This window comes from Trachurus japonicus, chromosome 21 (assembly GCF_045865225.1).
Source record: "Trachurus japonicus isolate A0001 chromosome 21, Traja_1.0".
Lineage (NCBI taxonomy): Eukaryota > Metazoa > Chordata > Actinopteri > Carangiformes > Carangidae > Trachurus > Trachurus japonicus.
Window position 1 is genome coordinate 13,715,238 of NC_140927.1, and position 13,239 is coordinate 13,728,476.

Sequence of the window (13,239 nt, forward strand, 5' to 3'; positions counted from 1 at the left end):
TGCGGATGACTCGTCTCTTCTTCACTCCATCGATGCCTGACAGGTTGAAGGTTCTGATTAGAGATTGGGCTGCAAAGCCCCTGCACCCGACTTCTACTGGGAGACACTTTGCTCTCCATCCGGCTTCAGTCTCCGTCAACACTCGCTGATCAGTCCCTCATACTTGGCGAGCTTCCTTTCAGCTGCCTCTTCCAGGCGGTCTCCCCAAGGGACTGTTAGCTCCAGCAGAACCGCTTGTTGGGTGGATTCAGAGCAGAGAGCAACATCTGGTCTTAAGGTGGTGGTCCGCACTTGGCCCACTTGACTCCTGTCGCAATGGCTTAAGTGGTGGCCTTCAGAACCTTGTCATGCCTCCACCTATACCTTCCCTCTCCCAGTGCCTTTGTGCAGCAGCTCAGGAAGTGCTTGTTAAAATCAATGTGTTTTTTTTTAATGGTAACATCATTTATCTTTTTAAATATTTTTTACACACATCATATTTCTTTTTTCCAAAACCTTATTTTTCAGCACAACCTTACAAGTACACAACATAACATTTCACTGAAAACATTACAAATGTAACAAATTAAACTTTAAATACCTGTAACTGGTTAAACTCATTTTGAGTGCACTTCTGTGTGTTTGTGTGTGTCACTGTTGCACTAGATTCATAGGTTCCTGCCACTATACTTAGCTAAGCTGGGGGCAACAAGTTTAAATTGCTGTCTGGGGCATAAGACTTTTTTAGTTCAGTTAAGAAAATTGTAGTTCATTTCAGTTTATGCACATTACTTTAACTGTCTTGACATTGTTTGTTCTGTGGTTGAGGATCAATAAAGTTCTCATTTGTTTCTCTCCTTTTATCCATCTTTGTCTTTCACTGAGAGAATCCATTTGTGTGTGTGTGTGTATGTGTGTTGATGATTACATGCATGAGTTTGTGTGATTTATGTGTTTGCATATGTGGGGCAAAATCATCCCACAGGTTGTGCTCAGAGGCAAATGCCTGTGACAATTGTAGTTTTGGGCTCAAACATGCTAACACGTCTCCTTCCATTAAATCCCAGGGACATTAACAACACCCTGCAGCCAACACTTCCAGCTTTTGCAAGATTTTTTTTTTTTATGTTAACACACAGCGAAGAGCTTGTGTGATTTTAGTAGCACTTCCATATTCAGCAGAGTGGATACTGTGTGTGTATTTGTGTACACAAGAATGAGTGTGTGTGTTTTATCTTGTTTAATGAAATTCTGAGCATTATCTGCAGTGGAGTTTGATGTTTCAGGTCACTGTGGTACCTTGAGCAAACCAGAACAGTAACAGCAGCAGCTTCTTTCCAGGAAAATAGGCTTCAAAGTTACTTTATTGACTGTTTTTTATAATAAAGAGTAAATCAAACTTGATTTGAGCCATTCTGATCTGTGAATAAAGCAGATGCAAGTTAAAACAGTTTTTTTTACCCTCAAAAGCAGGTGAGCGACGATGCTGTGTGCCAGACGGAGGGGCGTCCAGAGGTGGCGGTACAGAGCCGTATCCACCATGCCAGGATCCACAGCACATATGCTCACTGGGGAAGCTTCATGCTGCAGCTCTTGGTGGAGGTGGGAGCTGAATAACAGCTGGGCCAGCTTACTGTGACAATAAGCAACATGGGCTGAGTAAGACTGGCTGAGGAGAGAGGAAACATGAAAGAAGGTCAGACCTTCATATTGAAAAAAACAATGAAATGTGCCTACAGTATGTTCCAATGCAACAATAATGACAGTCCGATAACCTGCTGTCTCGCACCTTTTCAGTTCATTCCAATCAACAAATATTCTCATGGATGAAGAACTTGTCATTGTTCAGCAGGATGAGTTTGAGTCTTAAACAGGAAACGTAACAAGACACACAGGGCCCTGTCTTAAATCCAGACAAAGCAAAACACCAACAAATACTCAATGATTCAGTATCTCATTGTCATAAGGGCGCATTATCAGCGTTATAATATGTGAGCACTCAATACACAAACAGCTCACCGGAGCATTCTTTGTGGCATATTGTGTGTTGAATCACCATGCCAGGAGTCATGGACATCTCTTGGACATAAATGAGGCCGTGCAGAGAAGCCTTCCTGACACATCTCCCCACTGTGCAGAGAAGCCTTCCTGACACATCTCCCCACTCCTCACTGTAGTCTCATTCACTACTTAAAGCATAAGTAAGCGATCCGGTCGTTTTGGCTAATGCTGCGTTCCAGGCAGGCTTTTGAAACCGTAAGTTACGGCTTCAAGTCACGATTTACGACTTTGTAGCGTTCCAGCCAGGCAACCCGTAACTCGTGTTTTTCTGACCTGTTGCCTGTGAAAGTGCACTATAACGGCCACTGGTGTTTTTCCGACCCATGAACTCGTACCAGATCGAACTGGTACGACTTCACATGTCGGATAAACACGAGTTGCGGGTTGCCTTGAACGCAACATAACTTCTTGTTGGCCGATGGAGTTAGCAGCCCCCGCCCTCGTCATGGATCTATTGGTCCTCGTCCCTACGTCACCACATTCACGCGCATCCCTTGGCTGCACACACCATGGCACACACAGCCCTTCATGCCGTTCTCTCTCCTCATTGGATAAAACTTGTAGGATACAAGAAAAGTTTTCTCCTCGGCTCAGAGCAGAGCAGAGTGACTGAGAGACCCGTGTTTCGGTCCAAACACTCCATGTAAGTGATTCCCGTCGGAAGATATAACTATTTAAGACTTATATTAACACAAAAATATCGCTTACTTCTGCTTTAAAATGAAATTTGTTTCACCACCACAAAATCATTTACACTTACTGTAATATAACATCTAATGTTGTGTTTTGCGCCGTAGCCTCGTCGTAGAGCTGTTTGTTAAAACAGTAAAAGTGGATACTGAAAGGACCGATAATGCAACTGCACTCTAGACCATGAGCTTTGGTCTGTTAAAACAGAGCCCTCATCCATTAATTTGAAGTTTCTAAAACCTGAAGGAAAGGACAAAAAGAACTGCTGCAGCTTGTGCTGCCTTTCAGCAATGAGCAGCTATTCAGTCCTGTGGATATAAACTGCATAACCCATCTACAGGAAAGTTTCTGAATGTATACATGATTTGGAAATTTGACAAACAGTGAGAAACACACCGCATTTATATTTTAATTTGCTGCTAGTGTGCCAGTTTGTGGATTTAAAACTCATATCTAATTGAATTATTTGAATAACATTTGGGTGTCATTTGAATTACTTAAAAGCTCGTCACAATGAGACACACGTCTGCAAAACAAGACTGTCTGATTACTCAATTCACTTCAGGATAATGATGTTCAATTTTATTAGTCATTTGATTTTAGCTAAAGGGGTCGTGCAACAGTAAAATATAACAAGCACAGTTTGTTCTGTCCTCTAAAAATCATAGAGGGCATTAGTACGCCCATGCCAGCATTTTGGACTGAAAGAATGATGTATTGAATTGGGATATTAAAGACTAGTTAAGATTTAACAACTTGTTCTGAGAGTCTACGCACACTGCACCATAACCTGCTGCCACGGCAGTGAAACAGCACAATGAAGATGTTTACACTGCTAATACTTCTGGACAGCAGCGCTGCTGGCTGGCATGATACTGGGCCAACTGGAGCCAACAGTTGCCAGCAGAAACTGAGACTCTTGTGTGGGTGATGCCAGCACAGAGAGAGCGTGCAGGTGAGTGTGACAGGTTTGTTCTTCAAATGTTCTTCCAAATGAAACAACACAGCAGGGCTGAGTAAGTGTTTCCTTGACATAGCTTGTTATGTAAATGGACAGATATGTAATACATCATTAGATACGGTTGTGACTGCTAAATGATGCCACAAATGCCTAATGGCTAATGACCAGCAAGCATTACCCCAAAGTGAAAATGGAAGAATTACTGTCCCTGCACTACAGCTGCAAACTCTACGTTGTAGTACATCGTTTATATTTTTGTATTTATCTTTATCATTTATTGTTTGCAGAAAACAATTCACTCAATATCTACATGTAATGTTTGTGTGTGTTGAACCTACCGGCTATTTAGATCATCTAGTTGGATTTTGCCAAGACGGTGGGCTGAAGAGGAGACATTAACCACACGAGACAAGTGACCACATTTCCCAGAATCCTTTAGTGTGTCCAGGAGTAGCCAGGTCAACAGGAAGTGGCCCAGGTAGTTCACCCCGAAGTGCTGCTCAAACCCATCTTCAGTCCGGCCCTCAGGAACCAGCATGACACCCGCTTAACATACAAACACAAAAAGAACAAATTCATGTACACAAAAATAAAATCTGGCCTTGAATCGTGTTTCAAACATGGTGCATGGTAACTTAATCAGGTTTTATGTACCCGTCCCATCAAATACACATGAAATGAGCAAACATCTGTTCAAATGCAAACAGTAATAAATCAGTTAATTCCATGGTGTGTGGTTCTTTATGATATCCTTCAACTGGACTTATTTTGTCCTGTGTGCTGCTTTCATGCTGGGGATAGCTGAAGGATTTTATTAATTACTATCGCTTTCTTTCAGCTGGCTTTAGGAAGAGTTTGTCTTTGTAATGTTTTCCTGTGAGTTGTGTGTCGTGATGGCATGGCAATGACAGCAAAAATCCTGTGTTAGCCAACAGCTATCAGTGGCTGGCTCGTCAAGATGTCGACAGATCACATCTGTAGCCTGAACATCGCGTGCTGAGGATGAGAGTGCACTGCATGACAACTAGGATGCAGGGGAGCAGAGAAGATAAAATGAAGCAAAAACAGAAATCCCACTATATCTACAGTAGGTCTTGTGTTGATGAGGTATTTTAACAATTTCAACTTTATTTGGAACCTGACAGGTGGTGTATGTGAGACTGTTAAAGGTCAGGAACCACTGCTCTCATTAGTGAGACAGGGTGGTGGAGGACGCTGTTGATCTTTTACAGTAGTTCTTGTATAGAATTAGAAATATATGGAATATGTTAAATCTGAACAGAGCTCACCGCTTTTAATCCGTTTAAATTCAGTCAGTTGACAGCATGTAAATTACACTGCTGCGTAGAGGATTTCCACTTCTCTCACTGGATAATTTATAGAATACTTTATATGGTACACCACCCACAAATGGCCGGAACATGATATTTCCATCACTCACCATTATTGACCAGGATGTTCAGCGGCAGGTCCCGCTCCTTGAAGCTTTGGGCGAACTGACGGACGGATTGCAAAGAGGCTAAGTCCAGTTTATTGAACTCCACTGAAATGGACACACACACACACACACACACACACAGACATCAGAGCCATTGAAAACGGATTATTTCTGCTAGCCATTTTAGTGGTAAGACATCAAAGAGTGTATTAATCACCTCTTACAGCAGGCTTGGTGGCTTCTTACACTACAGAGCTGGCAGCGTTACACTTCTGTTGCTCCAGTACATTATATCAAAGCTAATACTTCTTCCTGAACTCCATCAAAGCTTAACACACCATTATATCAGGTCTAATGTATGATAAGACACAGGTAGAAAAGCTATGCCCAAGAGGTTGTATCATCAGAGCGTGAAAGTGACTATTAAGTGAAAGTGTGTGTGCATGTGTGTGTGTATACACTTCAAGAGAAATCACTGTGAAGATATACTTAGAAAGTTTGGCCGATTTCTTGTGAGAACATGTACTTAGCTCACTGGAAAGAGTGTTGCACTGTAATTTAAAAAACTGCAAAGGTTAAAGACACTGCAGTGACAAATGACCAGTAAATGTTCTGGGATTGGTACATTTTATGGGGTCTGTGCAGAGCAGGCCCAAGACTAAGCGATACTAAGCGAACTAAGCACCTGCTTGGGGGCCCCGTGACTTTTTAAAAATGTAGTGCGTAACTTTTGTTGATCCTTAGAGAAACACTGCGTAATTACAAAAAACTTTAATTATTGTTGCATTTCAAATTGTTGTTGCACTTTTCTGTTGCAGTATATTTAAAACCATATTTTAAAAAGCAGATGATGTGTTTACAGTAAATGCATTGTCTGTTGGTTTATTTTGTTACTTTTAGTCGACCTAGGTGACATTCAGTATCCCAGTACTACATCAATTTGAAGATGTAAATGTAAATCAACCCAGTGCCATTTCAGAATAAAAACCATAGATGGGTAAAAAAAAACTGCTAGGATATGATGATTCGTAATGACAGAGTAAAAAATGAAATAGTATTATTGGCAGTAATAGAGGGCACCAAAATAAAGGTGATGGAGGCTTGGGCCGGCCCTCGGTCTGTGTCTCTGAAAGTGTGTAATAGTGAGTGATTAAACACACCAACACAAAGTTGTTTTACTCTCTTTGGCACCAAGTTTGTGAAAGTCCATTTGAATCTACTCTCACATCCAGCTGGATGTTGAGTACACAGTTTTCTACAGCCAGTCTCATCCCAGTCCATTTAAACTTTTAGTGATAGTATATTATAACACAGAGAAAACCCACATAAAACGGGTTTGGAAACATTTTCACAGATGTTCTGAGTGACAACTAAGAACTTCCAAGGGACGTTTAACTTGCTATGCTTTTCTCTGTTTTATACACTGTTATTGGTCAGTCAAGAAAATAGCAAATGTCTTTTAGTAAATCAAATCTGTCTTATGTCTTAGCAGCTGTACTTAGACAGTGCTGGATGCTGCTCTGCTATGCTGAGCAAATCGCCAACTCAGACTGCACACGCAGCATTACGCTCCTTAATCACACACCTCAACCCAGGTCAATGTCATTACTCCTCTTGACAGTTTCAATCTTGATAGTTTTTTTCCCCACATTAGACATGTGGTGCTTGTCTGCTTCCTAACCAAAGCTCATCAGTAAAGTAGGTGCTTAGGATGTAGGTGAAAAATTCATCTTCGGGTGGTATACAGTATAATATTTACATTAACAATTTTTTTTACCCAAATTTACATTTTGCATTTCTCTGTCCGTGCTTTGCAGCTGGTTCTGTAGCTTTGTATTTGGACCTGGATTTAAATCTTTCTCTGTTTTTTGTTGCATCCTTTTCTTCTTTATTGACTGCTGCAATAAATAAAAGCAAGTATGCTCATTTCTCTTTTCATTATAGGCTCTCCATTGGTGGAATGACCTTCTAAATTCACACAGTAACGCAGAGTCACTTTTAATCTTAAGAAGCAAATTGAAATCTCATCTCCTCCAGAAATGTTTTATTTGTACCTCCACCCACCACCCTCCTCCACAAACACATAGCAAGGTTTGATTTCATTTCCTAACACCTCTAGATGGGAAAGTAAAAAAATATTGTAGGTTCCTGTTGGGCTCTAAATTACATTTTTTTTAGTATTTGCCAAATCTTTAAACAGCTGCCATCAAAGTACTACAACTACAAGTGCACTGCCATTTTTTACAGAAATAAAACCATGTCTTTCAAACATCAAGTAAATAATATCTTGTTCCTCCCAACGACTCCAGTGAGCCTGCAGAGGGTCAAATATAATGGACAAGGACAGAAAGAGGACCGAGAGGGAGCAGGGGGAAGGAGAGTTGATGGAGCCGATAGAGGAAAAGGCAGCCGTGACAGATGAGAGTACAGCCGTCCCCGATGAAGGTCTGATAGCAGCCTTATCTCCAAACCATGCCACTCACCTCCTGCAAAGTACGTGTGTATGTGTTTGTGCACCCGTGAGTGTGTGCGTGACAGAGAGAGAAAGAAAGATTAGAGGAGAAAGGAACAGAAAGATAACAGAGAGTAGCTGTGTGCATTTCAATGACAATAAGCATAAGTTTGTGGATTAGCAGGAAACAGGTATCTCTGTGTGTGTGCGTGCACGTGCGTGTGTGTGTCGGTGTCAGGCATGCCAGTCCTCTCCTGTCCTCTTCAATGGGCTCCCTCGAGGCCGAGCCCTGTCAGACAGGCCAGTCATATCTAGAAAGCCCACTGGGAGTGAAATGCCATCGATCGGGTTTGGGCCCTGCTGCTGCAGCCAGCCCAGAATTAAGACCCCAGGATCTTCTGTAAAGCTCGGCCTCCTCAATTCAAAAGGCAAACACACACCGAATGTGTTTTTGTTACAGAGCGGTTTTTGAAACTGATGACAGAAATAGCTTTCGGAAACATGCACACTGTTTGAAATCCACTTGATCCACTGGGTCTCCTTTTAAAATTCATCATTAATTTAATCCAAGCTGCATGTTAACTCACTCAATGTGAAAGATTAATTCAATTATCACTCTAATTAGTGTTGATTATGATTATTTTAATCAATTCCAAATTAATATTAAAAAGTGGGTGCAGCTCTTTGGTTTAATAAAACACAGAAAAACTTGATGTTTCCTATGAAAATGATTTGGCGCTTTTAGGATGTATAAAGCTTCAGATGAGGTGAAAACAAGTTGTATTTTACATCTGCATTTTCAGATTTTTTGTGACTAAGCTGACTTATGTTCAGGTAATTTGCAATTTTGTACTTTTTTCATTATTTATCATAACTTAACTTCAATAAACCTGAATTTGCATTGGTATTCTTCTCTGAGCTGGGTCTAAGTCTTAAAAATTAACATCCCATTCCTGTTAAAGACATGGGGTAGTGGATGACAAAAGATTAAAAATAAAAAATAAAAATCATTACAATGCAAGTATTTTAAAAATGTCTTTGTCCATGTCTTTCTCCACAACCAGCCACTAACCTCAAAGGGATCCAGGTTAAATAAGTATTTTTTATGAATGTGAATTCAGATCTGATAAAATGAATTAAATCACACTCCCAATCTGAAAGGTGCAATGAAAGAAATCCAGTTTGAAGACAGTTTGACCTATCACAGCAGGACAGGGAGAGGTGTGAATAAATGTATGAATGCTGAATTATATTCATTAACTGCCAGTGTCCCTCTGCTCTTCTAACAAAACAAAAGCTGTGTCATATTTGTGTTTGCCCGTACTACTTGAGTATTGCCCACAAAACATCACATTTTTGTGACAGTGCATTTTGGCATTACTTCCAAACAAAGACACTTGAACACACCATGTCACATTTATGACTTGTGAAGTCTTGAAGGGGGCAAAAGTCAAACGAGGGTTTCATGGAGAGCTGCGCAGTTCAACTCTGCCTCAGGGCTTTCGCACCATCATCCTCCCTTTTCCCCCTTTCCCTTTCGTCTGCTACAAACACGGCTCTGTCTTTGCATCTCAACCAGATGCTCTTTGTGTCACACGTTAATAGAAAGCAGACACAAGAGTGTTACACAACTGCATCTGTAATTTTGAACACTAAATGTGATTATAAATGGGCCCTGCCACATCAGTGCACAATCACAGCCACCGCAGGAGCAACAGAGAGCCTGAAAAACATAAAAGCCCATTCTAAATACAAATCCTTTAGGAACTTATTATGCTGAACTTCTGAAGCTGATCAGACTTTTAACAGAGGTAAGATATGAACTAGGCCATACAAAGGATTCAAATAAATACTTTAATGCTATTTATTAGTTCAATTAAGACAATAATAATAATTTTGCCAAAATCCATGATGAATTTGACACTGATACATTGGAAAGTCACTGGACAGATTTAATTTTCTAACTAAAAATACGGATAATGGCTCAGAAAGTGGTCTGTAAAATAATGTGCAACTTTCTTCTTTCTTACTTTAATAAAGTTTCAAGTTTCAAGAAAACTTTCAAACCGAAGACTTCTCACCAAGTTTGGTCCAGTTGTGATTGGAATTTATGAGAGGCACAAATGTGCTCCCAGGTAAGCTTCAGAAACATCCATGAAAATCTCACATTTACACACTCCACTGCTCTGCTACACTTGAAACGCAGCCTGACTGGAATATCTGAGCAAATGTGAGCAGACTCTACATCCTCAACAGCGGGCACCTAATACTGAACATAATGGGTTTATGTCCATCTTTTCATATTTACAGCAAATACTACAAGAGGTCAATTTCTTGCCATCATGCTAAGGCATCCTCTGCTCCAACTGGTGCTTTTTTGAGAAAACAAATAACTTTAAAAGAGCAATTTAATACATAAAGAATAATGAGGGGTCACTACCTGCTCCTCTCGCCATAAATCCCCTCTTTCCACCTGGCTTCAACATGCATTTTGAATTGAATTTTCCAATACCCAATTTTCCAATACCCACAGGCCTGTGATCTTGCATTACTCACAGCATTTAAAACTGACAGTAATCACCTTGATTTGCTCGAGTTTTTTGGCAAAGGCTTTGCTGTCACAGCTGCATGAGTGTTTGGAAAACAAATAAGTAGTTGCAATGTGGGTATACATCTTCAGCTATCTTCGGATGATTGGAGCGTCATTTAGCTCAGTGGGGAGAGCAGGCGCCCCATATGCAGAGGCCATAGTCCTCGCCGCAGCGGCCCCGGTTTGATTTCACCGGTGGCCCTTTGGTGCATGTCATTCCGCCTCTCTATCTCCCCATTTCCTGTCTTTCTACAGCTGTCCAATCAATGAAAGACCTAAAAGCCCCAAAATATACTTAAAGCAGAAGTAAGCGATATTTTTGTGTTAATATAAGTCTTAAATAGTTATATCTTCCGACGGCAATCACTTACATAGAGTGTTTGGACCGAAACACGGGTCTCCCAGTCCCTCTGCTCTGCTCTGAGCCGAGGAGAAAACTTTCCTCGTATCCTACAATTTTTATCCAATGAGGAGAGAGAACGACATGAAGGGCTGTGTGGGGGATGCGCGTGAATGTGGTGACGTAGGGACGAGGACCAATAGAGCCATGACGAGGGCGGGGCTGCTAACTCCGTCGGCTGACAAGACGTTATAGTGCGTTCAAGGCAACTCGTAACTCTTGTTTTTCCGACCTGTGAAGTCGTACCAGTTCGATCTGGTGCGAGTTCACGGGTCGGAAAAACACGAGTGGCCGTTATAGTGCACTTTCACAGGCATCAGGTCGGAGAAACGCGAGTTGCAGGTTGCCTGGAACGCTACAAAGTCGTAAGTCGTGACTTGAAGCTGTAATTTACGGTTTCAAAAGCCTGCCTGGAACGCAGCATTAGCCAAAACGACCGGATGGCTTACTTCTGCTTTAAAAAGAAGAAGAATTGTTTGGATGATCAGTTTTTAGTTAATTTCCTGAATCTTTCCAACATTCTGGATCACAAACCACCACAGCACCGTCTCACTTCCCTTTATCTCCAACTCCTGTAACAATATAGTCTAAAAAAAAGGGTGAAAATGCAAAAGGATGAATGAGAAGCCCCCTCTGAAACCTCCTCTTATGAGACAAGAAAGTATAAATAGTTTCACTTTGAGCTGCCTGATAAACAACACAGTGATATCCAGGAATATTAGGTCTGGGCACTGTGCCAGGATGAGCTCCTCCGCAGACTTTTTATTCAGCTGAGATGGGAGAAAGGAGGCTGGCTGGTGCCCCAGACAGCTCCAGCTTGTAGTGTTAATGGGATGTTACTAACCCAAGTCAGGAAAGCTGTAAATTCTAACCTGTGTTTACTGTTGTCTTGTACACAATTTTACCGCTTATTCAAATAAACACTGACATACATGCCCTATACACAATCACTGAGGTGTAACATAAAGAACTGCAGCTTTTCAGAAATACAACAACAATCATTTGTTTTTTTCACCAAATGTATTTCAACTTTGAATCGGCTAGTTTTATTCCACTCTCATGACTGAACTACTTAAAAACAAAGGTGACTTAAAAATGTTAATTGGAGTGAAAGAGTTTCGGTAAAATAGCAGCAGTTTTTGTGAGGGGGGAGCAGCTGGGTTACCTAAGCTGAGAGGTAATTTAACGTGTGTTAAGCAGACCAACAGACACACACACACACAGCTTCCTTGGCTTCACACTGCTAATGTAGGCCTATGGTTTGAGGCACAAAGTGTTACTTTCAAGTGCACCGTGACTAAAGTTAGTGGACAGACAGCGCTGCCTGTGGCAAAAATACAGAAATACCCCATATCTGCATGGTGCGTGTGTGTGCGTGTGCTCATAATATAAAGTAAAATACTTTAAGCCTCATTGACTAAAGCACACTTGCTGTCTAAAGTCATTAGCATATTTCTAGAGGATTGTAGCTACTTCAGGTTTTCTAGGGACAGTACCTTTGTTAGACTGCACAATACATCAACACCAAACACATATATTTTATATTTATATGAATGTGTCCAACAATGTGTGACAACAGCACACAAACACACATTCATATTCAAACTATATAGTTTTTTGGACAAGGATTGAAGCCAAGTGTATTTAGATGCCAGAGATTTACTGAAATGTAGTGACTTTTTTTAAAATTATTATGTATATTTCTGTTATACAGTGCTATAGTACAATGCAGCACAGCGGTGCAGTGGTTTGCATCGTCAGTTTGCTGTGAGAAGGTTTGAACCCCAAACCCTGTGGCCTTTCTGTTTGGAGTTTACATGTTTTCCCCGTGTGCGTTCCCTCCAGAAGCTCTGGCTTTCTGTCATAGTTCAAAGACAAACACATTAGGTTAATTGGTGACTCTGAAGTGAGCCATAGGTGTGATTGGGAGTGTGAAGGGAGGTTTTTCTTTATATGTCAGCCCTATGATAGACTGATGACTTTGCAAATGTCACCTGGGATTGGCTCCAGCGACCGCACAAGGACAAGAGATATGAGGCTATTGGCTAATAGATAGATTGGGTGATGGATGGAGTATATAAAGTATAATTATGTATATCAAGTCCCCTGTCCCGTAAATCCATAGCAGTTTGCGCCAGTGATATATTGTAGCGTTTTGTATAATATCGTTTAGGAACTCATTAAAACAGCTTAAATAAACTTTAAGGTTTAACTGGCGCATGGACATTCACTTTCTTGCTGAGGAAAGGAGCCACACTGCTCTCTACATTTCCCAAAACGTTAAATTATTTGCAACACTGAACTAATTTCAGTATTTACTTAAGGTTGGGTTTCAGGAAGAGTAAAACTAAATTCTACCTGGAAAGCTTTAGGAGGCCGATGTACATTGTTTTTCTACAGCTGCTTTCTCAGCTCTTCTCAGGTTCAAAGTTAGTATTATCTGTTGGTCAAAATGGTGACAATTTGTAGATAAAACACTGATTTTCCCCAACAGCATTCAAGGTGACTCCATTGAACAGTCAACCTTGTCTATATAAAACATATTAGGAGACTTTGTAGTAGAATAGAAATTCTTTGCCACTGGTGAAATCATATGTCTGCAGTTGTCCACAAGTCCCCAGTGTGAGAACCACCTCTGCAGCCTACAGCACATGTATATTATGAGCTG

The 13,239-nt window shown here is 40.9% G+C and overlaps 1 protein-coding gene across 2 annotated transcripts in view; it reads right to left on the reverse strand.

Moving 5' to 3' along the window:
• The window catches only part of LOC146964873 (polyprenol dehydrogenase), a 44,387-nt gene that overhangs the window by 5,488 nt on the left and 25,660 nt on the right, over nt 1-13,239 (reverse strand). For both annotated transcript variants that reach the window (XM_085766123.1, XM_085766122.1), the window contains exons 4-6: nt 5,133-5,234; nt 4,030-4,237; nt 1,441-1,648 (exon numbers count right to left, since the gene is read on the reverse strand). In XM_085766123.1, coding sequence (XP_085622249.1) covers nt 1,441-1,648; nt 4,030-4,237; nt 5,133-5,234 — 518 coding nt within the window. The remainder of the gene's footprint in view (nt 1-1,440; nt 1,649-4,029; nt 4,238-5,132; nt 5,235-13,239) is intronic.